This window comes from Eretmochelys imbricata, chromosome 21, assembly GCF_965152235.1.
Source record: "Eretmochelys imbricata isolate rEreImb1 chromosome 21, rEreImb1.hap1, whole genome shotgun sequence".
Lineage (NCBI taxonomy): Eukaryota > Metazoa > Chordata > Testudines > Cheloniidae > Eretmochelys > Eretmochelys imbricata.
In genome coordinates this window covers 12,175,328-12,201,757 of record NC_135592.1, presented here as the reverse complement: position 1 = coordinate 12,201,757, position 26,430 = coordinate 12,175,328, and the positions used below count along the sequence as shown (strand labels likewise).

At 60.3% G+C, this 26,430-nt stretch overlaps 1 protein-coding gene and 1 long non-coding RNA gene across 2 annotated transcripts in view; one reads left to right on the top strand and one right to left on the bottom strand.

Moving 5' to 3' along the window:
• The first annotated feature begins 270 nt into the window (after positions 1 to 270).
• The window catches only part of TBC1D22B (TBC1 domain family member 22B), a 45,701-nt gene continuing 19,541 nt past the window's right edge, over positions 271 to 26,430 (top strand). Inside the window, exons 1-8 of the mRNA XM_077839615.1 lie at positions 271 to 488; positions 13,718 to 13,774; positions 14,891 to 15,195; positions 17,779 to 17,958; positions 18,315 to 18,385; positions 20,274 to 20,402; positions 20,833 to 20,898; positions 22,969 to 23,083. Of these exons, the coding sequence (XP_077695741.1) occupies positions 433 to 488; positions 13,718 to 13,774; positions 14,891 to 15,195; positions 17,779 to 17,958; positions 18,315 to 18,385; positions 20,274 to 20,402; positions 20,833 to 20,898; positions 22,969 to 23,083 (979 nt within the window). The 5' untranslated portion in view covers positions 271 to 432. The remainder of the gene's footprint in view (positions 489 to 13,717; positions 13,775 to 14,890; positions 15,196 to 17,778; positions 17,959 to 18,314; positions 18,386 to 20,273; positions 20,403 to 20,832; positions 20,899 to 22,968; positions 23,084 to 26,430) is intronic.
• LOC144278344 (uncharacterized) overlaps positions 23,355 to 26,430 on the bottom strand; it is a 28,161-nt gene continuing 25,085 nt past the window's right edge. Inside the window, exon 3 of the long non-coding RNA XR_013348572.1 lies at positions 23,355 to 23,487. This is a non-coding gene — a long non-coding RNA (uncharacterized LOC144278344). The remainder of the gene's footprint in view (positions 23,488 to 26,430) is intronic.

The following is a 26,430-nucleotide window of genomic DNA, read 5'->3' as shown; positions in this document are numbered from 1 at the left end:
TACCCTATTCTCCCACTCCTCTCCCAAGCAGAGTAGCTTCTCCCTTTCCCAATCAGTGGAGGTGATTTACCCGACCCTTTCCCCCTCCTCAGTGGAGATGGTTCACTCCACTCCAGCGGAGATGGTTTATTCCTCCCTGGCCGCAGATGGTCTCTCCCGCCTCTCGCGGCCCCGCCCCTCTGCCCGGCCCCGGACGCCCTCGCTTCACGACCGGGCCGGATCCCGGCTCAGGATTGGCCGAGCCGGAGGCCGCGGGGCCAGGAAGCCAATGGCCGGGGTGGGCCCTCCCGGATCCAAAATGGCGGCGCCGGAGCCTGGCAGCGGGGCCTCCGGAGGGAGGAGGTGAAGCGGCCTCGGCCCGCGGCTCCGGACCTGCGGCCCCTGCTTGTCCCCCCGCCCGGAGCCGGCCGGGGCCCGGCCCCAGCGCCCGCCATGGCCGCGGAGAGCAGCAGGCAGTTCTGGAAGCGGAGCGCTAAGCTGCCGGGGAGGTGAGTGCGGCCGGGGGCACCGGACCCCGGTCCCGGTCGGTCGGTGACCCTCCCCCCGCCGGGGCTCGGGCTCGGTCCCGGTTCCGGTCCCGGTCCCGGTCGGTCGGTGACCCTCCCCCCGCCGGGGCTCGGGCTCGGTCCCGGTTCCGGTCCCGGTCCCGGTCGGTCGGTGACCCTCCCCCCGCCGGGGCTCGGGCTCGGTCCCGGTTCCGGTCCCGGTCCCGGTCGGTCGGTGACCCTCCCCCCGCCGGGGCTCGGGCTCGGGCCCGGTTCCGGTCCCGGTCCCGGTCGGTCGGTGACCCTCCCCCCGCCGGGGCTCGGGCTCGGGCCCGGTTCCGGTCCCGGTCCCGGTCGGTCGGTGACCCTCCCCCCGCCGGGGCTCGGGCTCGGGCCCGGTTCCGGTCCCGGTCCCGGTCGGTCGGTGACCCTCCCCCCGCCGGGGCTCGGGCTCGGGCCCGGTCCCGGTCCCGGTCCCGGTCGGTCGGTGACCCTCCCCCCGCCGGGGCTCGGGCTCGGGCCCGGTCCCGGTCCCGGTCCCGGTCGGTCGGTGACCCTCCCCCCGCCGGGGCTCGGGCTCGGTCCCGGTCCCGGTCCCGGTCCCGGTCGGTCGGTGACCCTCCCCCCGCCGGGGCTCGGGCTCGGTCCCGGTCCCGGTCCCGGTCCCGGTCGGTCGGTGACCCTCCCCCGCCGGGGCTCGGGCTCGGTCCCGGTCCCGGTCCCGGTCCCGGTCGGTCGGTGACCCTCCCCCCGCCGGGGCTCGGGCTCGGTCCCGGTCCCGGTCCCGGTCCCGGTCGGTCGGTGACCCTCCCCCCGCCGGGGCTCGGGCTCGGTCCCGGTCCCGGTCCCGGTCCCGGTCGGTCGGTGACCCTCCCCCCGCCGGGGCTCGGGCTCGGTCCCGGTCCCGGTCCCGGTCCCGGTCGGTCGGTGACCCTCCCCCCGCCGGGGCTCGGGCTCGGTCCCGGTCCCGGTCCCGGTCCCGGTCGGTCGGTGACCCTCCCCCCGCCGGGGCTCGGGCTCGGTCCCGGTCCCGGTCCCGGTCCCGGTCGGTCGGTGACCCTCCCCCCGCCGGGGCTCGGGCTCGGTCCCGGTCCCGGTCCCGGTCCCGGTCGGTCGGTGACCCTCCCCCCGCCGGGGCTCGGGCTCGGTCCCGGTCCCGGTCCCGGTCCCGGTCGGTCGGTGACCCTCCCCCCGCCGGGGCTCGGGCTCGGTCCCGGTCCCGGTCCCGGTCCCGGTCGGTCGGTGACCCTCCCCCCGCCGGGGCTCGGGCTCGGTCCCGGTCCCGGTCCCGGTCCCGGTCGGTCGGTGACCCTCCCCCCGCCGGGGCTCGGGCTCGGTCCCGGTCCCGGTCCCGGTCCCGGTCGGTCGGTGACCCTCCCCCCGCCGGGGCTCGGGCTCGGTCCCGGTCCCGGTCCCGGTCCCGGTCGGTCGGTGACCCTCCCCCCGCCGGGGCTCGGGCTCGGTCCCGGTCCGGTCCGGTCCCGGTCGGTCGGTGACCCTCCCCCCGCCGGGGCTCGGGCTCGGGCTCGGTCCCGGTCCCGGTCCCGGTCCCGGTCGGTCGGTGACCCTCCCCCCGCCGGGGCTCGGGCTCGGGCTCGGTCCCGGTCCCGGTCCCGGTCCCGGTCGGTCGGTGACCCTCCCCCCGCCGGGGCTCGGGCTCGGTCCCGGTCCCGGTCCCGGTCCCGGTCCCGGTCGGTCGGTGACCCTCCCCCCGCCGGGGCTCGGGCTCGGTCCCGGTCCCGGTCCCGGTCCCGGTCGGTCGGTGACCCTCCCCCCGCCGGGGCTCGGGCTCGGTCCCGGTCCCGGTCCCGGTCCCGGTCGGTCGGTGACCCTCCCCCGCCGGGGCTCGGGCTCGGTCCCGGTCCCGGTCCCGGTCCCGGTCGGTCGGTGACCCTCCCCCCGCCGGGGCTCGGGCTCGGTCCCGGTCCCGGTCCCGGTCCCGGTCGGTCGGTGACCCTCCCCCCGCCGGGGCTCGGGCTCGGGCTCGGTCCCGGTCCCGGTCCCGGTCGGTCGGTGACCCTCCCCCCGCCGGGGCTCGGGCTCGGTCCCGGTCCCGGTCCCGGTCGGTCGGTGACCCTCCCCCCGCCGGGGCTCGGGCTCGGTCCCGGTCCCGGTCCCGGTCCCGGTCGGTCGGTGACCCTCCCCCCGCCGGGGCTCGGGCTCGGTCCCGGTCCCGGTCCCGGTCCCGGTCGGTCGGTGACCCTCCCCCCGCCGGGGCTCGGGCTCGGTCCCGGTCCCGGTCCCGGTCGGTCGGTGACCCTCCCCCGCCGGGGCTCGGGCTCGGTCCCGGTCCCGGTCCGGTCCCGGTCGGTCGGTGACCCTCCCCCCGCCGGGGCTCGGGCTCGGTCCCGGTCCCGGTCCCGGTCCCGGTCGGTCGGTGACCCTCCCCCCGCCGGGGCTCGGGCTCGGTCCCGGTCCCGGTCCCGGTCCCGGTCGGTCGGTGACCCTCCCCCCGCCGGGGCTCGGGCTCGGTCCCGGTCCCGGTCCCGGTCCCGGTCGGTCGGTGACCCTCCCCCCGCCGGGGCTCGGGCTCGGTCCCGGTCCCGGTCCCGGTCCCGGTCGGTCGGTGACCCTCCCCCCGCCGGGGCTCGGGCTCGGTCCCGGTCCCGGTCCCGGTCCCGGTCGGTCGGTGACCCTCCCCCCGCCGGGGCTCGGGCTCGGTCCCGGTCCCGGTCCCGGTCCCGGTCGGTCGGTGACCCTCCCCCGCCGGGGCTCGGGCTCGGTCCCGGTCCCGGTCCCGGTCCCGGTCGGTCGGTGACCCTCCCCCCGCCGGGGCTCGGGCTCGGTCCCGGTCCCGGTCCCGGTCCCGGTCGGTCGGTGACCCTCCCCCCGCCGGGGCTCGGGCTCGGTCCCGGTCCCGGTCCCGGTCCCGGTCGGTCGGTGACCCTCCCCCCGCCGGGGCTCGGGCTCGGTCCCGGTCCCGGTCCCGGTCCCGGTCGGTCGGTGACCCTCCCCCCGCCGGGGCTCGGGCTCGGTCCCGGTCCCGGTCCCGGTCCCGGTCGGTCGGTGACCCTCCCCCCGCCGGGGCTCGGGCTCGGTCCCGGTCCCGGTCCCGGTCCCGGTCGGTCGGTGACCCTCCCCCCGCCGGGGCTCGGGCTCGGTCCCGGTCCCGGTCCCGGTCCCGGTCGGTCGGTGACCCTCCCCCCGCCGGGGCTCGGGCTCGGTCCCGGTCCCGGTCCCGGTCGGTCGGTGACCCTCCCCCCGCCGGGGCTCGGGCTCGGTCCCGGTCCCGGTCCCGGTCGGTCGGTGACCCTCCCCCCGCCGGGGCTCGGGCTCGGTCCCGGTCCCGGTCCCGGTCCCGGTCGGTCGGTGACCCTCCCCCCGCCGGGGCTCGGGCTCGGTCCCGGTCCCGGTCCCGGTCCCGGTCGGTCGGTGACCCTCCCCCCGCCGGGGCTCGGGCTCGGTCCCGGTCCCGGTCCCGGTCCCGGTCGGTCGGTGACCCTCCCCCCGCCGGGGCTCGGGCTCGGTCCGGTCCCGGTCCGGTCCGGTCGGTCGGTGACCCTCCCCCCGCCGGGGCTCGGGCTCGGTCCCGGTCCCGGTCCCGGTCCCGGTCGGTCGGTGACCCTCCCCCCGCCGGGGCTCGGGCTCGGTCCCGGTCCCGGTCCCGGTCCCGGTCGGTCGGTGACCCTCCCCCCGCCGGGGCTCGGGCTCGGTCCCGGTCCCGGTCCCGGTCCCGGTCGGTCGGTGACCCTCCCCCCGCCGGGGCTCGGGCTCGGTCCCGGTCCCGGTCCCGGTCCCGGTCGGTCGGTGACCCTCCCCCCGCCGGGGCTCGGGCTCGGTCCCGGTCCCGGTCCCGGTCCCGGTCGGTCGGTGACCCTCCCCCCGCCGGGGCTCGGGCTCGGTCCCGGTCCCGGTCCCGGTCCCGGTCGGTCGGTGACCCTCCCCCCGCCGGGGCTCGGGCTCGGTCCCGGTCCCGGTCCCGGTCCCGGTCGGTCGGTGACCCTCCCCCCGCCGGGGCTCGGGCTCGGTCCCGGTCCCGGTCCGGTCCCGGTCGGTCGGTGACCCTCCCCCCGCCGGGGCTCGGGCTCGGTCCCGGTCCCGGTCCCGGTCCCGGTCGGTCGGTGACCCTCCCCCCGCCGGGGCTCGGGCTCGGTCCCGGTCCCGGTCCCGGTCCCGGTCGGTCGGTGACCCTCCCCCCGCCGGGGCTCGGGCTCGGTCCCGGTCCCGGTCCCGGTCCCGGTCGGTCGGTGACCCTCCCCCGCCGGGGCTCGGGCTCGGTCCCGGTCCCGGTCCCGGTCCGGTCGGTCGGTGACCCTCCCCCCGCCGGGGCTCGGGCTCGGTCCCGGTCCCGGTCCCGGTCCCGGTCGGTTGGTGACCCTCCCCCCGCCGGGGCTCGGGCTCGGTCCCGGTCCCGGTCCCGGTCGGTCGGTGACCCTCCCCCCGCCGGGGCTCGGTCCCGGTCCCGGTCCCGGTCGGTCGGTGACCCTCCCCCGCCGGGGCTCGGTCCCGGTCCGGTCCCGGTCCCGGTCCGGTCCCGGTCCCGGTCCGGTCCCGGTCCCGGTCCCGGTCCGGTCCCGGTCCCGGTCCCGGTCCCGGTCCCGGTCCCGGTCCCGGTCCCGGTCGGTCGGTGACCCTCCCCCCGCCGGGGCTCGGGCTCGGTCCCGGTCCCGGTCCCGGTCCCGGTCGGTCGGTGACCCTCCCCCCGCCGGGGCTCGGGCTCGGTCCCGGTCCCGGTCCCGGTCCCGGTCGGTCGGTGACCCTCCCCCCGCCGGGGCTCGGGCTCGGTCCCGGTCCCGGTCCCGGTCCCGGTCCCGGTCGGTCGGTGACCCTCCCCCCGCCGGGGCTCGGGCTCGGGCTCGGTCCCGGTCCCGGTCCCGGTCCCGGTCCCGGTCGGTCGGTGACCCTCCCCCCGCCGGGGCTCGGGCTCGGTCGGTGACCCTCCCCCCGCCGGGGCTCGGGCTCGGTCCCGGTCCCGGTCCCGGTCCCGGTCGGTCGGTGACCCTCCCCCGCCGGGGCTCGGGCTCGGTCCCGGTCCCGGTCCCGGTCCCGGTCGGTCGGTGACCCTCCCCCCGCCGGGGCTCGGGCTCGGGCTCGGTCCCGGTCCCGGTCCCGGTCGGTCGGTGACCCTCCCCCCGCCGGGGCTCGGGCTCGGTCCCGGTCCCGGTCCCGGTCGGTCGGTGACCCTCCCCCCGCCGGGGCTCGGGCTCGGTCCCGGTCCCGGTCCCGGTCCCGGTCGGTCGGTGACCCTCCCCCCGCCGGGGCTCGGGCTCGGTCCCGGTCCCGGTCCCGGTCCCGGTCGGTCGGTGACCCTCCCCCCGCCGGGGCTCGGGCTCGGTCCCGGTCCCGGTCCCGGTCCCGGTCGGTCGGTGACCCTCCCCCCGCCGGGGCTCGGGCTCGGTCCCGGTCCCGGTCCCGGTCCCGGTCGGTCGGTGACCCTCCCCCCGCCGGGGCTCGGGCTCGGTCCCGGTCCCGGTCCCGGTCCCGGTCGGTCGGTGACCCTCCCCCCGCCGGGGCTCGGGCTCGGTCCCGGTCCCGGTCCCGGTCCCGGTCGGTTGGTGACCCTCCCCCCGCCGGGGCTCGGGCTCGGTCCCGGTCCCGGTCCCGGTCGGTCGGTGACCCTCCCCCCGCCGGGGCTCGGTCCCGGTCCCGGTCCCGGTCGGTCGGTGACCCTCCCCCCGCCGGGGCTCGGTCCCGGTCCCGGTCCCGGTCGGTCGGTGACCCTCCCCCCGCCGGGGCTCGGGCTCGGTCCCGGTCCCGGTCCCGGTCCCGGTCCCGGTCGGTCGGTGACCCTCCCCCCGCCGGGGCTCGGGCTCGGTCCCGGTCCCGGTCCCGGTCCCGGTCGGTCGGTGACCCTCCCCCCGCCGGGGCTCGGGCTCGGTCCCGGTCCCGGTCCCGGTCGGTCGGTGACCCTCCCCCCGCCGGGGCTCGGGCTCGGTCCCGGTCCCGGTCCCGGTCCCGGTCCCGGTCGGTCGGTGACCCTCCCCCCGCCGGGCTCGGGCTCGGGCTCGGTCCGGTCCCGGTCCCGGTCCCGGTCCCGGTCCCGGTCCCGGTCGGTCGGTGACCCTCCCCCCGCCGGGGCTCGGGCTCGGTCGGTGACCCTCCCCCCGCCGGGGCTCGGGCTCGGTCCCGGTCCCGGTCCCGGTCCCGGTCGGTCGGTGACCCTCCCCCCGCCGGGGCTCGGGCTCGGTCCCGGTCCCGGTCCCGGTCCCGGTCGGTCGGTGACCCTCCCCCCGCCGGGCTCGGGCTCGGGCTCGGTCCCGGTCCCGGTCCCGGTCCCGGTCCCGGTCGGTCGGTGACCCTCCCCCCGCCGGGGCTCGGGCTCGGGCTCGGGCTCGGTCCCGGTCCCGGTCCCGGTCCCGGTCCCGGTCGGTCGGTGACCCTCCCCCCGCCGGGGCTCGGGCTCGGTCCCGGTCCCGGTCCCGGTCCCGGTCGGTCGGTGACCCTCCCCCCGCCGGGGCTCGGGCTCGGTCCCGGTCCCGGTCCCGGTCCCGGTCGGTCGGTGACCCTCCCCCCGCCGGGGCTCGGGCTCGGTCCCGGTCCCGGTCCCGGTCCCGGTCGGTCGGTGACCCTCCCCCCGCCGGGGCTCGGGCTCGGTCCCGGTCCCGGTCCCGGTCCCGGGTCGGTCGGTGACCCTCCCCCGCCGGGGCTCGGTCCCGGTCCCGGTCCCGGTCCCGGTCCCGGTCGGTCGGTGACCCTCCCCCCGCCGGGGCTCGGTCCCGGTCCCGGTCCCGGTCCCGGTCCCGGTCGGTCGGTGACACCGCCGGGGCTCGGTCCCGGTCCCGGTCCCGGTCCCCGGTCCCGGTCGGTCGGTGACCCTCCCCCCGCCGGGGCTCGGTCCCGGTCCCGGTCCCGGTCCCGGTCCCGGTCGGGTCGGTGACCCTCCCCCCGCCGGGGCTCGGTCCCCGGTCCCGGTCCCGGTCCCGGTCCCGGTCGGTTCGGTGACCCTCCCCCCGCCGGGGCTCGGTCCCGGTCCCGGTCCCGGTCCCGGTCCCGGTCGGTCGGTGACCCTCCCCCCGCCGGGGCTCGGTCCCGGTCCCGGTCCCGGTCCCGGTCCCGGTCGGTTCGGTGACCCTCCCCCCGCCGGGGCTCGGTCCCGGTCCCGGTCCCGGTCCCGGTCCCGGTCGGTCGGTGACCCTCCCCCCGCCGGGGCTCGGTCCCGGTCCCGGTCCCGGTCCCGGTCCGGTCGGTCGGTGACCCTCCCCCCGCCGGGGCTCGGTCCCGGTCCCGGTCCCGGTCCCGGTCCCGGTCGGTCGGTGACCCTCCCCCCGCCGGGGCTCGGGCTCGGTCCCGGTCCCGGTCCCGGTCCCGGTCGGTCGGTGACCCTCCCCCCGCCGGGGCTCGGGCTCGGTCCCGGTCCCGGTCCCGGTCCCGGTCGGTCGGTGACCCTCCCCCCGCCGGGGCTCGGGCTCGGTCCCGGTCCCGGTCCCGGTCCCGGTCGGTCGGTGACCCTCCCCCCGCCGGGGCTCGGGCTCGGTCCCGGTCCCGGTCCCGGTCCCGGTCCCGGTCGGTCGGTGACCCCCTCCCCCCCCCCCCGGGCTCGGTCCCGGTCGGTCGGTGAGACACACACACACCTCGGCCTCGGTCCCGATCCTGATCCTGGCTGGTCGGTGACCCTTCCCCTCTCCCTACACACACTCCTTCCCCCTGCCCTCTGATGGATTATCGATACTAAGTGGTGATCTCCCAGCCCGGGCAGGGGGCACCCCCTTTTTCCATCCATTCTTTGGGAGAGTGGGGGGCAGGATGGTTATTATTGCTTTGTCGGTGCCAAATTTCCTCCCCCCCCGCCCCCCCAGCTCATGTATGAGTGGAGTTGGGCAGCTTGTCCAGGGAGGGAGAAAGAAGCCGACCTCTCTAATAGTCCTCCTGATTGATCCTGTCGTATCGATGAACTCATGTTCATCTCCAGGCTGGGCCTAAGAGGAGGGGACCTGCTTGAGAACGGGATTCACTTCCCACTTCGATTTGTGGGTACCTGTAATCTGTATCCCTGCCCCCATGAGGCTCCTGCAAGGGAATGGGAGCCAGTGACAAAAGAGGAGTTTAGGAGCCAGTTAACTAAACTCTTGTCCACCTGCTTCTCTCCCTCCCTCTCTTCCCCCCCCCCCCCCCCCCCCGCATTCAGTGGGGGAAGCTAAGCAGGAGGAGGAACAATTTGGGCTGGATATTGTGGGGTGAGGAATCAGCAAGTCTTTTCTCCTTCATTCCGTGTCCAGGAGTGGGACAGGTAGGAGGCAATGTGGAGAGGGGCTTACTGGACATCCAAAGGGCAACTTCAGAGCTGAGGGGCATACAGTGCCCCCCCCCCGGCAAATGTTGAAGCAGAAGCCCTTCACCTCCCCCTCCCTTCCTCTCCCCCCTGCCCCCCCATACAATGCCCTGGAGGTTTCTCCTTGAACAGCAAAACCTATCCTTGCCCCCAAGCAGACAGCAGAATGGGTGGCCTTGGATCCCCATGAGACTAATTCATTGGACTCCCCTTAAACTCTTCTTCCGTTGAGGGTTCGTCCTCAGGAAGTGTCAGTGACAGTCTATGGGGGTACCTCCCCCACCTCACTTCCTCTGGGTGGAGAGCAGCAAGGTGTTGCTTCCTTTAGAGCAAGGGACGCTTACTTAGAGGGAGAAATGCACAAACCACTGCATTAAAATAGATTTATGAGAATGGGGGGGCAGGAAACCTGCCCTGGAGAGAGGCTCCTCCTGTGTGGTTTTGAGAAGAAGGTTCCCATAGAAAAACACACAGCAAATCCCCAGGAGAAAGGGAAAAGGCTGGGGAATTTCACCTCCATGTGAGGAGTATTACAAGGTTAGGTTAAAGTCTGAGGAGTTCATGTGGGCTTCATGGTTTCTACACCCCCATTAATCTCATCTTGACCCTGCAATCCCCTCCTGGTGTGCAAATGCACAGCCTTTGAAATGCTTAGCTGGCTTTAAGTCCTGCTTGGCCAGTTAATTCTCTTTCCTTCTAATGCGCTGTCACTTTCACTTGCTGTCCCTGCTCAAACTCAGGTTGTTGGGACAAACCAGGTCAGGGAAGGGGTGGGGTATGAAGCTGCAGACATAACCCACAACTCCTCCTTTCCTTCTGGAAAATAAATTCCACAATGTGTAAGCACGTGTCTTTAAGTGTAATCTTCCTATCTGGTACATTCTTTATCGGGAGTCCACATCCTTCCTGTGAAGAGGGGTGGTCTTTAAGATAACAAGTCTCTTCCATCTTTAACCACTTTGAGCTCAACTTTTGAGAGCTTAACCAGGCAAACCGGTTTGGAGACAGAACTAGGAGCCAGCCAGCCCAGACAAGAAATCCAAACTTCACAGGGTATTGGATAAACTGTTCCTCTTGCCCAACAGGCCAGCGTACTAATATTCTATCAATTCCAGCAGTGTAATGTGGGAATGTCTCTGTTCTTAAATCTTGCTCTGAATCACCCCCATTTTGATGTTGTCCCTCTTGGCAGGTCAGTGGATAGTAGAGGAGGGAAGCAGGAGATGCTAGGCTTATGGCCTCAGGAGGTTAAGGTTATTTAAGAGTTGCTTAACCAAACCTTCTGGGGTCTTTTCCTGTGTGTTTGCTGGCTCCTTCCCTCGGTGCTGATCACCCTGGAAGGGACTGGAGATGGAAGCACTCATGCTTTCTTCATCCACCAAATCTCTCAAATGTAGTGCTTTTCATCTGTCGATCTTAAAGCGCTCTTTGGATGGTATCTTTCCCATTTTAGAAACTGGGGTGTTAAGGAGGGGGGGGTATTGAGGCATAAGAAAGGTGAAGTGACTTGCCCATCATCACCCAGCTGGCAACATCCCAGACTGAGTCTGCCAAGCCACATGGCCTCTCAGATTAGACAGGCTGGTTCAATGGCACATCAACATTAAAAGGTTACTGCTGTCAAGATAAAATAAAATCAGATGCAAAGAAAATGTATGGGGGGTTTTCCTGCTAATAAATGATTGCCATAAATTATTACATTGGGAATAATGAATTTAGTTAATTTCTTGGATTTTGTTCAGTGAAACAAGATTGGTCAGTTTCACTTGTTCTCCTGCACATGGCTTGGTGTCCAGGTTTCCCCTGCTACAGGGAGAGGTTCTCTAGGGCACTGGGAAGTTTGGGACCCGTGCTTAGGGTTTTAATAATAAAGAGAATAAAAATGTTAAATATTTTGAGTCACTGACAGCCTTTTTGGTTTTTTACTTTCTGCTGAGGTATTGGCAACCCAAGCAATCTTATCTGTTTATAGACAGTAGACCCTAGAGGCCTCTGCTGAGGTCAGGTCCCCATTGTGCTAGGCACTATACATGAATGTGGTGAGAGAGGCCCCGCCCCAAGTAGCTTCCAATTTAAACAGACAAAGGTGGGAGAGGGAAGAGAGGCACAGAGAGATAAAGTGACCTGAGCTGCTTTGTGACCTTGGATGGTGGCAGAGATGGGAACAAAGCATAGGTCTCCTGAGCCAGTGCCCTATTCACTGCATGCCTCTGTTGACTCAGCCTTTCACTAGTGGAGCAGAGAACAAGCAAGTGAAACTGACTAGATAAAAAAGTGGAATTGATCACACTAGTTTCACTAGCTAAGTTGATGACATTTCCTTTTTCAATGCAACAAAAGGAAATGAAATCTGAACATTCCATGAAAACATTTGAGAGCCTCCACTGAAGGGGACTTCATAATGGCCAGATCCTCCTCCGCTTTTGAAGCCAATGGGAACAGGATCAGACACTAAGGACTGAGTATTATTACTTTTCAGTAGTCCCATGTTGGTTGCTAGGCTATTCCCAGTCTTGTTCTGGATATTTTTATATCTCTGGCTGTCTCAGGCAGAGTATTGATGTGACTGGCTCTTGAAGCTGATTTTTACATAGATTTTTCCTATCCACCTCTGCAGAAACTCTAACCACTATAAAATTAGAGCTAACTGGAGTCATTTTCAGCAGTTCTATAAGTAGTCCTGTTAAGGGAAGTCCGCAGTGTCCTCGGCTGGTCCTTATCAGAGTTATGACCTGGTTTACTGGCTGGGGATGGCCACCTAAGGAAAGAAGGTTTTTTTTTCTTTAAAGTGGAAGGAAGCTCATGGAATTGCCAACATACCCTAGAAGTCAACCCCATTGTAGCTTTCTCCTCGGAAGTGTTTGTTTCTTCCTCACTCTGCCATTTATATCATCCCATAATAAAAGGACAAAAGGTTCAGCCAGTGACATGAACAGCATAACAAACTAAAGGAAATGCTGCTTTTGTGTCATCCTGTGGAACTTGCTGCTGCAGGAAGCCAACGTCAGATACTGCCGCTAGCTTCCCAAAGGGGGCTGGGAAATACTTACCCAATAACATTTTTAGCTGTTCATATGAAAATAACCCAGGCTTTTGGGTTACGTTTTCAGAAGTGACTAGTGATCTGGGTTGGGTTTTGGTGTTGGGTGTCAGACTCCCCCCTCCCCTTAAGATGTCTCCCAGAGGGTGCACGCACTCAAAAGTTTAGGTCTGTACTTCTGAGTATTAGCTGCTTGCAACCACAGCCAGCCTGAGGCGGGATCCTAGTTTTGAGAGACCAGTGGTGTGTTCCCAAAGGGGACTCCAATATTCCTGTGTCAGTCTTTTCCCAGTGCCCTTCCTGTGTGTAAATGAGGACCCTCTCCCAGAAGGAGCACGTGGATTCTCTGTGTTACACATGACACTGATCTGCGTACAGAGGGGCAACTTGATGAGCTTTGTAAAACTCATGTTAAGCTTTAAAACAACTTGTCTGGCTTCTCCTGGCCTCTGAAAGAAACCGATCTGAGTCATTTGTCAGCAACATCAATCTCATTTTGCCCTGGATAATCTGCTCATCATCTCCACCAACACAGCCACCTATGTTTAATGGCCATCCTGACACCTAGATCTTAGTTAGCCAGCAAATTCCTTCCCAGCCTAATCACTACTGGGGAAATACAGCTAGTCTTTGTAGGCTGAAAGATGGGAGTTGCTGATGCAGCAAAGAAAGCCCATGCTAGGTTTCATCACCCATTGCTTTTCCTGGGTTTAGGGCCCATTGTCGCCATGTGCCTTTACTGCAGCTCTTCTGTTCGCTCTTCTGTTTGTTTCTCCCTTCTGCCACGTCCTGCCGCCTTCCCCCTCCCCTTAGCCAGATAGTTCCCAGCACTGAGCGCATTCTCGAGCTGCAGCCAGACTGCATTCTCCCTCCTGTACCGCAGGGCCCAGCTCTCTGTGCCGCTGGCTCTGCCTGGAGTCATCAGCTCTATCCGGAGCTGGTGAAAGCGATTGCAATTCCATTGGCTCAGGTGGAGCTCAGTCTGCTTACACCAGCTGAGAATGGGCCCTGCTGTTAAGTAAGGTATGTGACGTATGTGCAGAGGGATGGGGTTTGGTTATTGAGAGAACCATCCTCCGGGAATGCTTGTGCTTCTCAGAGCATTGGCATGGAGGCAGACCGAGCAATAGGCCTGGATGTTGGAAGGGGAGTGGGCTGGGGACATGTATAACTAGCCTGAGTCTTGGCTAAACATTGGACTGAATCCCCTACTGCTCTGTGGAAATTGCCTTGGGGATCTTTAAATTGCCTGTGAAACTAGCGATATCCTCATTTTAACATCTGTGAAGGCTAGGCCTCATTGCATAGCGGTTCAGAGCTTCATAGCATCCTTGCCCCCTTTGAATGAGGGGAGTGTTAGTCTGTTCCACAAGTAGAGAGCCCGAGGCACGGCAGTGAAGTTACTTGCCCAGCCATCCCTGACCAAGCTGGGACTTGAGCTCCAATCACGCTTCTCGGTGCAGTGTTTTCCTCGTAACTTTCTGCACTGCTCAGCAGCAACCGAGAACCTAGCACCTTGTGGGGAGCTCAAATCCCCATCTTTCTCTCCAAGACACGAGCGTGCTAATGGCTGTAATACTTTGCCCTTTGCTAAGCACTTTCATCCAAGGCTTTCAAGGCACAACAAACTAGGCCTCTGACGCCCCATTGATGTAGATAACTGTTGGCCTGAATGTACAGGTGAGGGAAACGGAGGCTCATACTCAAGCAATGAATTGGTGACACAGCCAGGCATAGAACCCTAATGCCCAATACACGGCTCCCTCCTTCCCAGCTGAGCCAGAGTGCGGCTGATAGTTTAGTGTCTTTTCTGCTCTCGGAAAGAATAAACCTTCAGCTGACTGTGGCTCTTTGATCAAAGGCTTTGAACTTTGAATCCCATTGAAGTTGCTTGCGGCTCCCAAGAACAGCTGAGGAATGTGACCCTGTCCGACGCTGAGGCAATTATTCGCAAATCTTCTTTGGCTTTTGTTTCCCCTGCAGTATTCAACCCGTCTATGGAGCCCAGCATCCTCCTCTGGATCCCCGGCTCACCAAAAAGTAAGTGTCGCATCTCCCTGCCCCCCTCTCACCCAGCTCTGTTTCCATTGGAGGGCTTGCTTTGCTGGGATGTTCTCTGTCCCTTCTTGGGCGGGGGCTCTCCAGAGTTCCCGTACTCTCTTGTAGCCATGCACCGGTAGGTCATCTGTTTGACTCTGACCCACGTTCCCAGTTGATGGCTGTTTGGCTTGTGTGAAATGAGCCCATGGCCTCACCTTAGTAGCAAGGAATCCGCATCATATAACTACGGTCACAGCCACCCCCTTGGGTGCTGTCAGCAGAAGAGACCAAGGATTCCTTGGGTGATGGTGACTGACCTCCCCCTTTGCTCTTAGAGGGGATCCCTCCCGGGCAGCAGGGAGGACCTGGGAACCACATCTCTGCTGCTTCCCCTGCTGTCTCTGCCCTGTCAGTGGGCAGCACTTCAGCCCCTAGGACTGTCAAGTCAGCACGTTTCCCCAGCACTGAAAGGGAGACTTTATCGCCTGGCTTTGGCTCCTTATCACGGTGGACTTTGACTCGTGGAGCTTGAAGGTAGTGGGAGCGCTCTCCCTGTGTCTGAAATCATCAGCAGGCCAGTCTGGCCTGCAGTTGTATCCTGCGTGTGTGAGCACAGAGCTGCTCCTGTACATCTCCCTGGGTTGAATTTATCCATTATTTTTCCTGTTCTTGTATGCGGCTGGGGCAGTTGCAAGCCTAGGAGCGGCCTCATGCAGCCTGGAGCTCAATCAGTTCCTCTCCTTTGCCCGGCTGGGTAGAGTAGATAGACTTGAACACCTTCCTGATAGGAATGGTTAGGTGGTACATTGGTCTTCCCTGTGTTGAGACTGTACCAGCTTTGTTTTGCCTTCCAGTGTTGTACTTGCCGTGGGGGTTGCTTGGAGGGATTTCATGCGTTCCTTAGTTCATGCCTAGGAAGGAGGGAGGAGATCGTACCTTGGGATGAAGAGGCATTGCGGGGTATACCAGAGGGTAAAGGGAAGGAAATATTTGGAAGGGGAAGGGATTGTACCACGGGAGGAAGAGAAGAGGGTACATGGAATGGGCTTGTGGGAGGAGTAAGGAGCTTGGGGTTGGCTCTTTCCGTGGCATTTACCCTCTGTCCCTGACTCCCAGCTTCATTAAGGAACATTCCAAGGGCAATGCGCTGCCCCTGAAAAATAAGAAGGCCTCTAGCTTTCACGAGTTTGCACGCAACACCAGTGATGCCTGGGACATCGGCGATGATGAAGATGAAGACTTCTCCTCCTCTTTCCAAACCCTGAACTCTAAAGTAGCCAAGGCCACGGCAGCCCAGGTGCTGGAGAACCACAGCAAGCTGCGTGTGAAACCCGAGCGGGCCCAGTCTGCTCTCAGCGAGATGCCAGCCAACTGCAAGGTCATCAAGTCCAGCAGCGAGGCCCAGCTGTCCAGATCACCTGGTAAGAGAGCCTCTCTCCAGAGGCAGTCACCAGTCTGTTGCTCATATGCTATCCTAGCTGTCTGCCTTTGAAGCTAGTGCCCACGTGCTGTATTGGTTGACTGTGGAATTCAGCCTCCAGCTATTAATTTCAAAGCTTTGGTTTGCCCAGGTGATCCTCCATTCTATTCCAGTGCTTCAAATCTAGGCCATCTGATTCAGCCTTGTCAGAGATGCTCTGCCTATGGGTCTTTGGAACCCCATGTGCTGCTCTTGGAATCTCTGGGCCAAATTCAGACCTTTCCTAAGCGGATACAGCTCTGGTGGAGCTGCGCCCACTTGGAACAGGTCGGAATGGGATCCTTTGAGTCTGATGGGACGCTTTGCCTTGTTCCTAGCCTGATTGCCCAGCCGGAGCGCTGTGCTTGGTGCACTAGATTAACTCCTCTGGCTTGAGTGTCTTGCCACATCAGTGCTGCACCCTGGTCTGATTCCAGGCATGTGACTGCTTTATCTGTCAGTGTCTGATCAGAGGCTGCAGGGTGACAGGACACTAGATGGGGAGGGCTCTGAGTTACTACAGAGAATTCTTTCCCAGGTGTCTGCCTTGTGGGTCTTGCCCACGTGCTCAGGGTCTAACTGATTGCCAGATTTGGGGTCAGGAAGGAATTTTCCCGCAGGTCAGATTGGCAGAAACCTTGTGGGGGTTTTGCCTTCCTCTGCAACATGGGGCATGGGTCACTTGTGGGTTTAAACTAGTGTAAATGGTGGATTCTCTGTAACTTGAAGTCTTTAAACCTTGATTTGAGGACTTCTGTAACTGAGAGGTTGGGGGTCTATTCCAGGAGTGGATGGATAGGTTCTGTGGCCTGCGATGTGCGGGTGGTCAGACTAGATGATCATGATGGTCCTTTCTGGCCTTAAAGTCTGAGGTCGTCTAAACGTGTCCTTCCGTGCTGCCAGTGGACCTAGAAATGCCGGACGAGATACTCACCATGTGAAAAGGAGACAGCAGATGAGTCCAGCCACTAGGTGGCATCAGAGGCCATGTAATGGCTCCATTTCTATTCAAGCTCTGACTGCTTGGTAGGCTAAAGGAGGCAAGGTGGGGTAAACTTCAAGGTCGGTTTCCCTGGGACTCCCAAGCCCCCTCCCGCTCTGAGTTGTGGTGGAGTGCTGGTTGAGCAGCAGGCAGGCATGCTGCATGCAAAAGGGGGGAAGGAAGGAGAGGACGAACATCAGGAGTGAGAGGAAAGGGTCAATCAGGAGGAAGTGATGGAAGAACGGCTGCAGGGAGCTGGCCTTGTTCCATCCTGGCTGATGGGATTGCAGCCAGGCCCTCCTGGCATCCCCTCCCTGCGCTGTGACTTCTTCAGGCTGGATCAGTGGTTCATGGTACGAAAGTGTGAGAGCCGCTACCGGAAAGCGGGGATGCCTGGCTCTCCAACAGTGGGAGTGTGGATGTGGTACAGGGTGGGGGAAAGCCAGTGAGATGGTCATTGGGAATTATGGGAGACTTAACAGTTCTGGGGGGGCTGGGCAAACAATATAATTAGTGAAGAGAGAGCTGGACAAATGTGTGAGTGGGATTGTAGGGCTGGGTTGCTAGTGATGGCAGAGTGCTGGGCTTGGCAGCGCTGGGGTCTCCTTTTGGTTTGTCTTATGTTCCCAAAATCTCATGCTTCAGGGTGTCCATCACCTGCAGGGGTCAACGTATTCCGATTATTTTTTTCTTTTGCTCTCCTTCCTGTGAAATACCAGATTTGGCCACAGCTGAAGATGGGGAGGGCCGGGTCTCTGAGGTGGCACTGAACATTGTCTGTCTTAGGTGCTTGGCTGGCTGGTTCTTAATCAAATGTTCAGGGTCTAACTGATCCTGTTAGGGGTTGAGAAGGGACTTTCCAGCAGGTCAGATCATCAGTGACTGTGGGGGCGTTTTCACCTTCCTCTGCAGCATGTGAGGGCAAGTCACTTGCCAGGATTATCTGGGTATCTCTTGCGTATTCAATTCCCTGCCATTGCGGGGGCTTCGGGCACTGGTGCACCTCGGTCCCTCCTATTCTCTGCCTGTGGAATATAACAATCCAGTCTCCTGTGGGCTGAGACACTTTGGTCTAGTTTCAGTAGTTGGGTTTAGTGGGGGCGGAGGGGTGGCCTGTGCCATACAGGTGGTCAGACTAGGTGATCTGATGGGCCCTTTTGGCCTGAAACACTCCGATTCTAAGGGTGGGGATCTCAGCAGGTGCCTGGGTGCACTCAAGAGACCAGATCAAATTCTTTCTCGACCAATAAACTTTTTTCAAGCATTTTCCAGTGACTAGAGAGCAGCTTGACCCTGGGGGGAATCTCCTTTGTTTGGGGGCTCCTGAGATACTTCCATTCCATCTGAGGATACCAAAGCACTTGTACAAATGTGAGGGAATGAATTCTGAGGGAGGGATTTATCCCCATTATGCAGGTGGGGAAACTGAGGCATGGATTAGTAGGAGAATGAGGAGTAGAACCTAGATCTCCTGACCCCACTTCTGTGCTTTAACTGCTACTGCACGTGGCCATCCCCCCCCCCCCCCGCCCCTTCTCAAAGCACATCTGAACCCTCTTCCAGAGGATGCCTGCATGCGGAACGCCCTGCACAAACAGCAGTCCCTCCCACTCAGACCCATCATTCCACTCGTCGCCCGCATCTCTGACCAGAACGCGTCGGGGGCTCCCCCAATGACAGTGCGGGAGAAAACACGCCTGGAGAAGTTCCGGCAGCTCCTCTCCAGCCACAACACGGACCTGGGTGAGTGCGGGGCTAGGTGGAAAGGTGGGTGGGTCATGAGGGCACTTCTGTGCCAGTCAGATGTGGGCCAGTGTCACTGGGGTGATGGATGGGATTGCTGAGGGCCTCTGGGTCTATTGGAGGCTGGTTCGGCTGGGCTGGGCTGGTCTCCTGTCGATGTTATCAACGAGCGTGCTTGTTCTGCACTTGTGTCCCAGGCATCAGAGACATGGAGCCTTCCTGGGGGCTCAGCGTATCCGGAGCCTGCAGGAGCAGACTGGGGTTTCCTCTCCTTTTAGGTGTAGCTCTACCTAGCCGGGGACCTCATTCGGGACGCGCCTGGGATCTAATCCATTGACACCACTGTCCATTTGCAGATGAGCTGAGGAAATGCAGCTGGCCTGGCGTGCCCAGAGAGGTCCGGCCTGTGACATGGCGACTCCTGTCGGTGAGTGCTGACCACTGCGGCCCGGGGTTCCTGGGGAAAGGCTGAGCAGCCTCGCATGGAGCTGGGTGCAGCAACACTCGGCACGACACCTTCAAATCTGCCCCGGTGCCACAATCAATGGGCGCATGAGGGTGATGGCAGCCCAGAGGCCCACGGGGGGATGTGTACACACAGAAGGGCGTGCAAATGAACATGCCTTAGGCTTGCTAAACATGAATGCTCCTGTGTGCATTGAACTAGGTCCGATCAGCTCAGTGCATGGCCCCGGGGCAAATCCATGTATGACTATCTAGACATGGGACTGCCCAGTTCCATGGTGGTCCATGACCTTGAGTATGGAGCCGTTCCTTATGTATAAATTGCCCTTTCCTGTGCAGGCCACGCTATATGCTACCCAGCAAAGAATCCAAACTCTTCTTTGCAGGACACCTTAAAGGTGTATGGCAGAACGGAACGGAGAGCCCTGCCCTGAGGAGCCTGCGGTCTCACCTGGGCAAATAAGATTCCAGGTGCAGAGCTCCTCCGTGCGGGAGGCTCATTGGAATAAATGGGCTTTAGGGAGGGGGGGGTCACTTACCGGCTGGAGAATGGGAGGCTGATCTGACTGTTAGGAGGAGAAAGCACAAGAACTTGAGGAGAAGACAGAGGCACCTAAGGAGCGAGGGATCTAGGGTCAGATGACAAGGGGAGAGCCTCAAGGCCTGAACTGCCAGATGGGTGGAGGGCAGGGACCTCAGCAAGGTGACGTGCTCCAGCTCCAGAAACCAGCAGCAGGGTCTGAGAGCGTCACTAGCATGCCACTGAGGTGTACACTGGTGCATGTGAATGCAGACGGTGCGCAGAGCGGTGACCCCACCAACCACATTGAATGGCCTTGGGCCAAGCCTGTAAGAGGAATCTGCAAAGATTTTTTTTTTTTTTGTTGCCTGTCTCATTTGCTGCTCCTTTGTGATCTAAAATGGCCTAATTTTTCCAGCAGAGAGAGCCTCCCTGCTTGGCGGCTTCCCTCTTTTTAATGGACTCTCTAGCACAGAATAGTTTGTCACACTCAGCACCACAGTACGTGAGCACCTTCCAGCACTTCCTTGAGCTGCACGGCTAACATCTGTCATGCTTAAAAATTCCTCCCCGCAGTCACACAGGTTTTGGAGTCAGGTGGGATGTCTCAATGCTGCCAGTTCTCCAATTCACTGCGGAGTCCTGCAGCAAACCCGGGGAAGTGGAGATCTGATATTCCTGACCTTCAAACCCCACGCTTTCTGAGGTCGCTGATGGGCACCCTGAAATGGGCATGACCGTGAAGTGGGGATCAGCGCAGTCAGTAACAAAAGCCATGTTAAAATACAGTGAAGGCTAGTTTGGCCTCAGTGTTAAAGCCGACGAGTTCTCCCTCAGCGGAGCTCTCATCTTGTGTATGCTACAGGTTCATTTTCTCCTCCTCAGCCCCTTTCCTCACCAGACCTCACAGGCTCTAGCTAACACACAGGTGCTATCCAGCACCTTCATGCACCGCATGATCTGAACGCCCATGTCAGTGTGGTCTTGCCTCCCGCTTGGAGTGGAGCCCTACCTGCCGCTTCGCACACCCATTCGGTATCTTCCTGTCGCTTTAGAGAGCGCTGTCTTCAGCTGTTCGTGTGGAAACAAGCAATCAGATCTCATGCAGCAGGGTGTTGGCAGGTTGCCCTGGGGTCAGGCAGGAAGGATATCAGACATGTGCTGGGAGCATTGAAGCCCTGGAGAATTCCCCTCCTCCAACCTTTGCATGCAGGCTGGAAGCGCTTCCTGGACAAACTGCTGCTTGGCAGGATTGCAGGGGACTGACCGTGGCTGGGGCAGGAGGGAGAGGGGAAGGGGACCTACTGTGACAGGCTGCTTTCTGCCGCAGGGCTATCTCCCTGCGAACAAGGAGCGGAGGAAGCTGACCTTGCAGCGCAAGCGGGAGGAGTATTTCGGCTTCATTGAGCAGTATTACGATTCCAGGAATGAAGAGCATCATCAGGACACCTACCGGCAGGTACAGGCCTTGCTCCTCCTCCTCCTTTGGGTCCCTGCACCCAAGGGTGAGGCCCTCCTGCCGGCCAGCCTCCCACTCTCCGTCCCGTACAACCCGTACAAGGTGGAGTCCATCTCCCCCAGTGAGGGCAGGGTGTTGTGCCCCATTCTGCCTTGTTAGCGGCTGTATCAGACGCATCAGTGGTTCTCATCGGCTGGATTTGCCACCCTGCACCGATCGCTAGCCCTTCTAGCTGCTCCCCCTTCTTCCCCAGAATTGAGCGGTGGGGGCTAGAGTTTAGGCACTTCCCTCTGCCTCTAAGCAAGGTCTGTCCCTGTGGGGTGGCTGAGGGATTCGACCTCTTTTCTCTCCATCAGCGCCTCGAATCGCAGCTCCCTCTCCTCCCCACGAGGTCAGTGTGTCTAACCCGCTCTGCCTCTCTCCTTTTCAGATCCACATCGACATTCCCAGGACAAACCCTCTCATCCCACTCTTCCAGCAGCCGCTAGTCCAGGAGGTGAGGCGGGACGAGTCTCTCTCTAGCTTCCCTGCAGTGGGGCAGGCCAAGTCCTGCTGGTGACCATGGGCTTCTAGCGGGAGACGCTTCCGTTCCACCCAGGGCACCAGGTCTATCTGGCTTTGGGGCGTGCTCCTAGGGGCACGTATTCTGTGCTGAGAGGGCCATTCCAATGGAGCCCGGTGGAGTTAATCTAGTCATCTGGATTTGGGGACTTGCCTCCACCCAGGGCAGGCCTCCCCCCTTTCTAATATGCAGTTTAGGATCAGCCTTACCACATCTGTTTGGAGGGGGATGTTGGATGTAAATGTAGCCACCCCACCATTCAGACACCAGCACCCCATGGGAAGGGGGATCTTGCACAAGGCTGGGTGTTTCCTCTGGGTAGTACTGGGCGGGTAGGGAGGAGGTGTTGGCATCCCAACCGAGATTGGGACTCCCTTGTGCTTAGTGCTGTACAAGCACACAGTAAATGACGGTGCCTGCCTGAGAGAGCCTACCATGAAAATAGAGAAGACAAAGGGGGAAACTGAGGCAGAGGGGAAGTGATTTGCTGGCAGAGTCTTATGTTCCAATCCAGTGCTCTATCCATCTGACTACAAATAGCTGTGCCATACTAACAGCTAGCTGTTCTAGCTGTTGGATGGCACATCCAGTCCCTTTTACCATGTGACAAGAGTGTGTTTGGTGTGGGCTCTTCTTTTGAAGGAACAAAACCACGATTGGACTCTGTCATGCTTTGAAAGAAACTTGGCTAACCTGAGCCAGGCCCCTGGGATTCCAGAATAAGGGTGTGCTGGTGGAGGGTTATAGCAGTAATACGATATTGGTACAGTTCTGCGGGTAAGTGTCCCAGCGTAGACCAGTCCTAACGTGTCCTACGACTTTATTGGGGAAGTTCCTTTAGCCTTTAAAATAGGTCTCCAAAAAGTTTAAAGATTTGCTTTAGGGACTCTGGCCAGGAGCTCCAATTATGAAGGGCACAGATTGATATAGTTGGCTAAAGGTAACTCAGAGTTGGTCAAAAATCTGAAGTGCTCTTTGAAACCAGCCCAAGGCCATCGTGCCAGAGTAGGCTACATTAAAGCCTGGCCATCAAAGTTGGATGTGCAAGCCTTTCCCTGGTGGGAGCAGGCATGAGAATCCCAGCCTCTGTTGTATGAGACACCCAAGATTTAGCGGGGTTGCTAGGAGGTACAAGCAGCTTGATCAGATTGAACTGAACTGATCTGCACTTAGGGCAGAGTTCTTGGTCTGCCAGTTTCCTGAGAGGACTCACTAGTGTATGTTGTAGGAGGAACTCAAGGACTTAGGAAGAGCTTTGCCAGGGCACCGGGAACCTGACATCTCTCTCCCCACTAGAGACTCGGATCACAGGCTATTGACATACTAGAAGAGGGCATGGGATTCTGGAGCCTAGGCGCAGGGATACTTGGGAAGAAGCCTGTATGGAGTCAGTCACAGCATGCTCTGTAACTCTCCGGGAAATCAGAAAAGCCCTTGGGTGCCCGACTTGTAGAACTACTTTGGGGGCCATAGCAAGGATGTGCTACTGCAGTAAAGAGACACCCTAGCCTGGCTTCTAACTTGGATGCTCCACAGCCGGGAACTGGCTTAGCTGGGAGCTGTCTAACAGTGGTCAGGCTTGTGTCAGGCAAATGTCTTGGGTGACCCACTCTGGCAATTTTTAGCAGTCAGACAGCTCTGGTAATACCGTGAAAACTCTACCTGGCCTTTGGAAGGGCCTGACACCACATCTAGGGCTGCATCTGGATCTTAGAAACTCAGGCTCTGTGTTCACTCACCAAGGAAACCTAATGCTGAGGTTTGGGGAGGTATGGGCTGGGCTGAGAGTGGGAGCTGTGCTTCATATACACCCCAGGGAGTCCTGGTTCTTTAGCTTGCTTACTTTTTATCCTATCAGCGTTGCTGCTAGGAATGGCTCTGCCAAACCATGATCTCCCCCACTGCCCCCTTGCCCCGCCCCATCTGTCTATTATGCATGCTTCTCTGCCTCTCCTCTGGGCCTGGCTAACACAGATGTCTGGCTTTCCTCCTTGCTTTTCCTAGATCTTTGAAAGAATCCTGTTTATCTGGGCCATCCGACACCCAGCCAGTGGCTACGTCCAGGGGATTAATGACCTGGTCACTCCATTCTTTGTCGTGTTCCTCTCCGAACATGTTGGTAAGTGACATCTGACGCTCAGAACGTGCAATTGCCTTTGAGGTGGTGCTGCTGCAGTGATTCTGAATTGTTAGGCTCAGACAAGCTAATCCTGCTGGAGAGGATCTCTTTGCTATTCAGCTGCTGCACAAAACTGGAGCTGCACCTTAACCTTCCTGCCACTTTTCTCCTCCTTTTGGATTGGCTTTAGCCACCTAGCGTACAGGGCTCGGCAGAGGCGAAAGTGCCGAGGGTGTATTTACACTTGAATGCGCTTAATCCGGCTGTAGTTTTCCACACAGTGAAGCCTTTTATTCGTTTTGAGGCTTTGCTTAAACCCATAACTGCATTTTTCTTGCTCTTCTGGCTGGAATTCCCGAGCTGGTATGCACTCAGCGCCCAAGCACGTGAGCTATAAAGGGACCCTGTTTAAATTGAAAAATTAAAATTAAAATAAGATTGGTGCTCTGTGTTACTAATGCAGCCACAGCTGATTCAACCGGAGAGCTTTTAAAACATGAATTGACTTCTCCCACTTCTGCTCTTCTGGTTTTGTGTTCATTTTTTGTGGTTTTTTGGTGGGGGTTTTTTAAGTTTTCACCTTGTTAGCTGGTCAGTTTCACTACTGTGTCTGGTCTGCACTTGAAATGCCAGTTCTCTAGTCTCTGCTGTCTTGTTTGGGTTCACTGCATTGCAGGAGAATGTTTAAAGTCAAACTGCTCCTTGCCCCACAAAAGCTTTTGTGGCCACTTTTTAAACATAGGGGTTTAGAAAACCTTATTAGAAACGGGATGGCTAGTCTGACATGAGGTTAAGCGTATCTTCAAACTCCCATGAAGGGCCTGATACAAAGTACCCTGAAGTCAATGGAAAGACTCCCTCTGACTTCGCTGGGCTTTGGATCAGTCCCTGCAAGCCTACACTGAGTTGAGTGTTTGATTCCAAGGGCCTGATCCTGTGAGGGGCTGAGTCCTTTCAACTTGCATTCATTGGGAGCTGAGGGTGCTCAGCATCAAGCAGGATTGTGCTCTGCGTAATGATTTGGGGAAACAATGGCACAAAACCTAAAGGGGCTTGCTGTTTTTTGCCCTAGTGAATTTCCTTTCCTATATAAGTATCCACAAAAGGAACAAACTTGTGTCCTGGAAGCGACTGAGAGGAGGCCCCTGGCTAGTCTGTAACTGAGTGCTCTCTAGGCATTAATATACTGACACCATGGTGCATGATGGCCCCAAGTCCCCGCTGTGGCTCATCGTTCTGGTCTGATCAGCTGGGTTAGAGGCAGAGCTGTGCAGGCCGAGTGAATTACCTGGCTGAGTGCAGGACTAGTCTAAAACTTCTGGTACACTGTGTCCATCGCCAGTGGGTAATGGGGCTGGTCTCTTGCGGTTGAAAATGCCATAGGGTCTCATGCTCTGTGTCCACATACACCCACACAGTATGGAGTCTGTGCTGTAACAGACATGCTAGTCTGAATGTCTGTTTCACACGGTGACAGGCCCTGACTGGGTTTCACTCCTGTTAGCTCTTAAGCTCAAAGCCTTCTCCCTGAACAGCTCCCTCCTGATAGAAGCTGCTCCTGAAACATGGGAAAGAGGAAAATTTTCGGCTTGAGAGATTAGCCCTTTCACTGAGTTGGTTCCAGGAGCACAGCTGCTTAACGCTTCAGTCTTTCACCTCTGGAGACCTGGGTTCAAATCTAGTTTGGATCACAAGTGAAATGACCTCTAGTCTCTTAAGGAGATAGTTGTCCAGTGGTCTGACTCTGTGGCAAGCTTTTGCTCAACAAAGGCCTGGGGAAGGATGAGTGGCTTGCGCTGCATGTCTCCAGAGATCGACTGGCCTAGAGAGGTGGGAGAACCCTGCACGCTGTCTGGCTACACTGGACTGGTGCTACATAGTGCTACTTAGCCCCAAGTTCACCTACTTACTGCTCACTTGGTGGTGTGGAGCCGGGGTTGTTCCTAGGGCAGCAGCCCTTGCTGGCAGGTACGAGAGCAGGTGATTCCTGGAAAGGTTTGTGCTGGAGGTTCTCTTGCTCTGTCAGTCATTCACCCCTGTGATCCCGAGGATCAGGAAGGGCTGGGGTAGTACCTGGGCTTTTGCAACAGGAGTGAATGAAGAGACTCCACTCTGAGCATTCAGCTTTGCATAGCTTGTAACGTGGAGAGACTTATGCCTGTTATACTAAGGTCCCCTGGGTGGATTTTCATTGTAAGGAGACGTACCCCTCTGGGGCAACTCTTCCTTGTGCCCTGTGGCTTGCGCTCTTTAAAGGCGCGTCTCACGGGGTATTGTCCCCAGGAAGCACATGCTTTCGCTCTCTGGGATACGTGCAGCACAGACCCAAAGAGCCACCCCCACAGCAGGGTGGCCCTGCTGCGGTCCTACACCCTCTGAGTATATTGCATGTACCTGCAGCGTTGTGTCAGGCCTGTGGATAGCATCTGAATCAGAGTGGTAGCGGAGGGGACCTGGCCGGGGTAGTTACTGGAAGATGGCACTCGACCATCAGAGCAGTAACCTCTCATACTCCCCACTTGCTTTCACACCTCTGCAGACATCTGGAGGGGGGGTGTTCTTTGCAAGTGGATGAGCCAGCAATGGACAGTCTCCTCTAGTGGTGAATCTGGCAGGTGGCTTGAAAGGAAAAGGATTGAGGTAGTCTGTTGTGTTCATTTTGATGGAGTAAATGGTCCCCAGAGCCCTATTGTAAGGAATGCGATTGCTAACTTCTGAGGACTACAGCCATGGGAAGGAGGCAGCTAGACGATCTAGTCCTTTGACAGTCCCCAACCAGTGCAAGATTGTCTCTTCATAGTTAAGCTTGGCAGAATTCGATTAAGTTTGGTGGATAATATCAATGTTCATTTTAAGCATTTTTTTCAATTTATTTTAAATGTTCCCAGTTGTGGGGAAACTTTGGGGTTGGGAGGTCAGGCAGTGGAGCGGGAATTAGACAATAATGACCATAGATACTGAGATCCAAACAGTTTAATGCTTTATAACCATTAAAACACAAATGTCAACATCACGGATCAAAATATACGAAGGAAATGGCCTTAAATCAAACTCTACTAAATTCTCAGCTGCATTTTCCCATCTGTAAACTTTGATTATCGCTGAGAAGATTTTTCATTGGTTTAGATGTGTACGATGAAATTGACACAGATTATTTACTGATAAAAAGCTCATCTTCCAAACCTGTTTGTCCAAGCTGGTGTTCCGTTATGGTGCTCTCATCACTTACCCTAGGACCTGTACCTCAGCCGAACAGATCCCCTTGGGAAGAGCTTTCTCTTTCACTTCATCCCATTATTCCTACCCACCATGGACCATCTGAAACCCCCCATTCAGCTCCTTTTCCT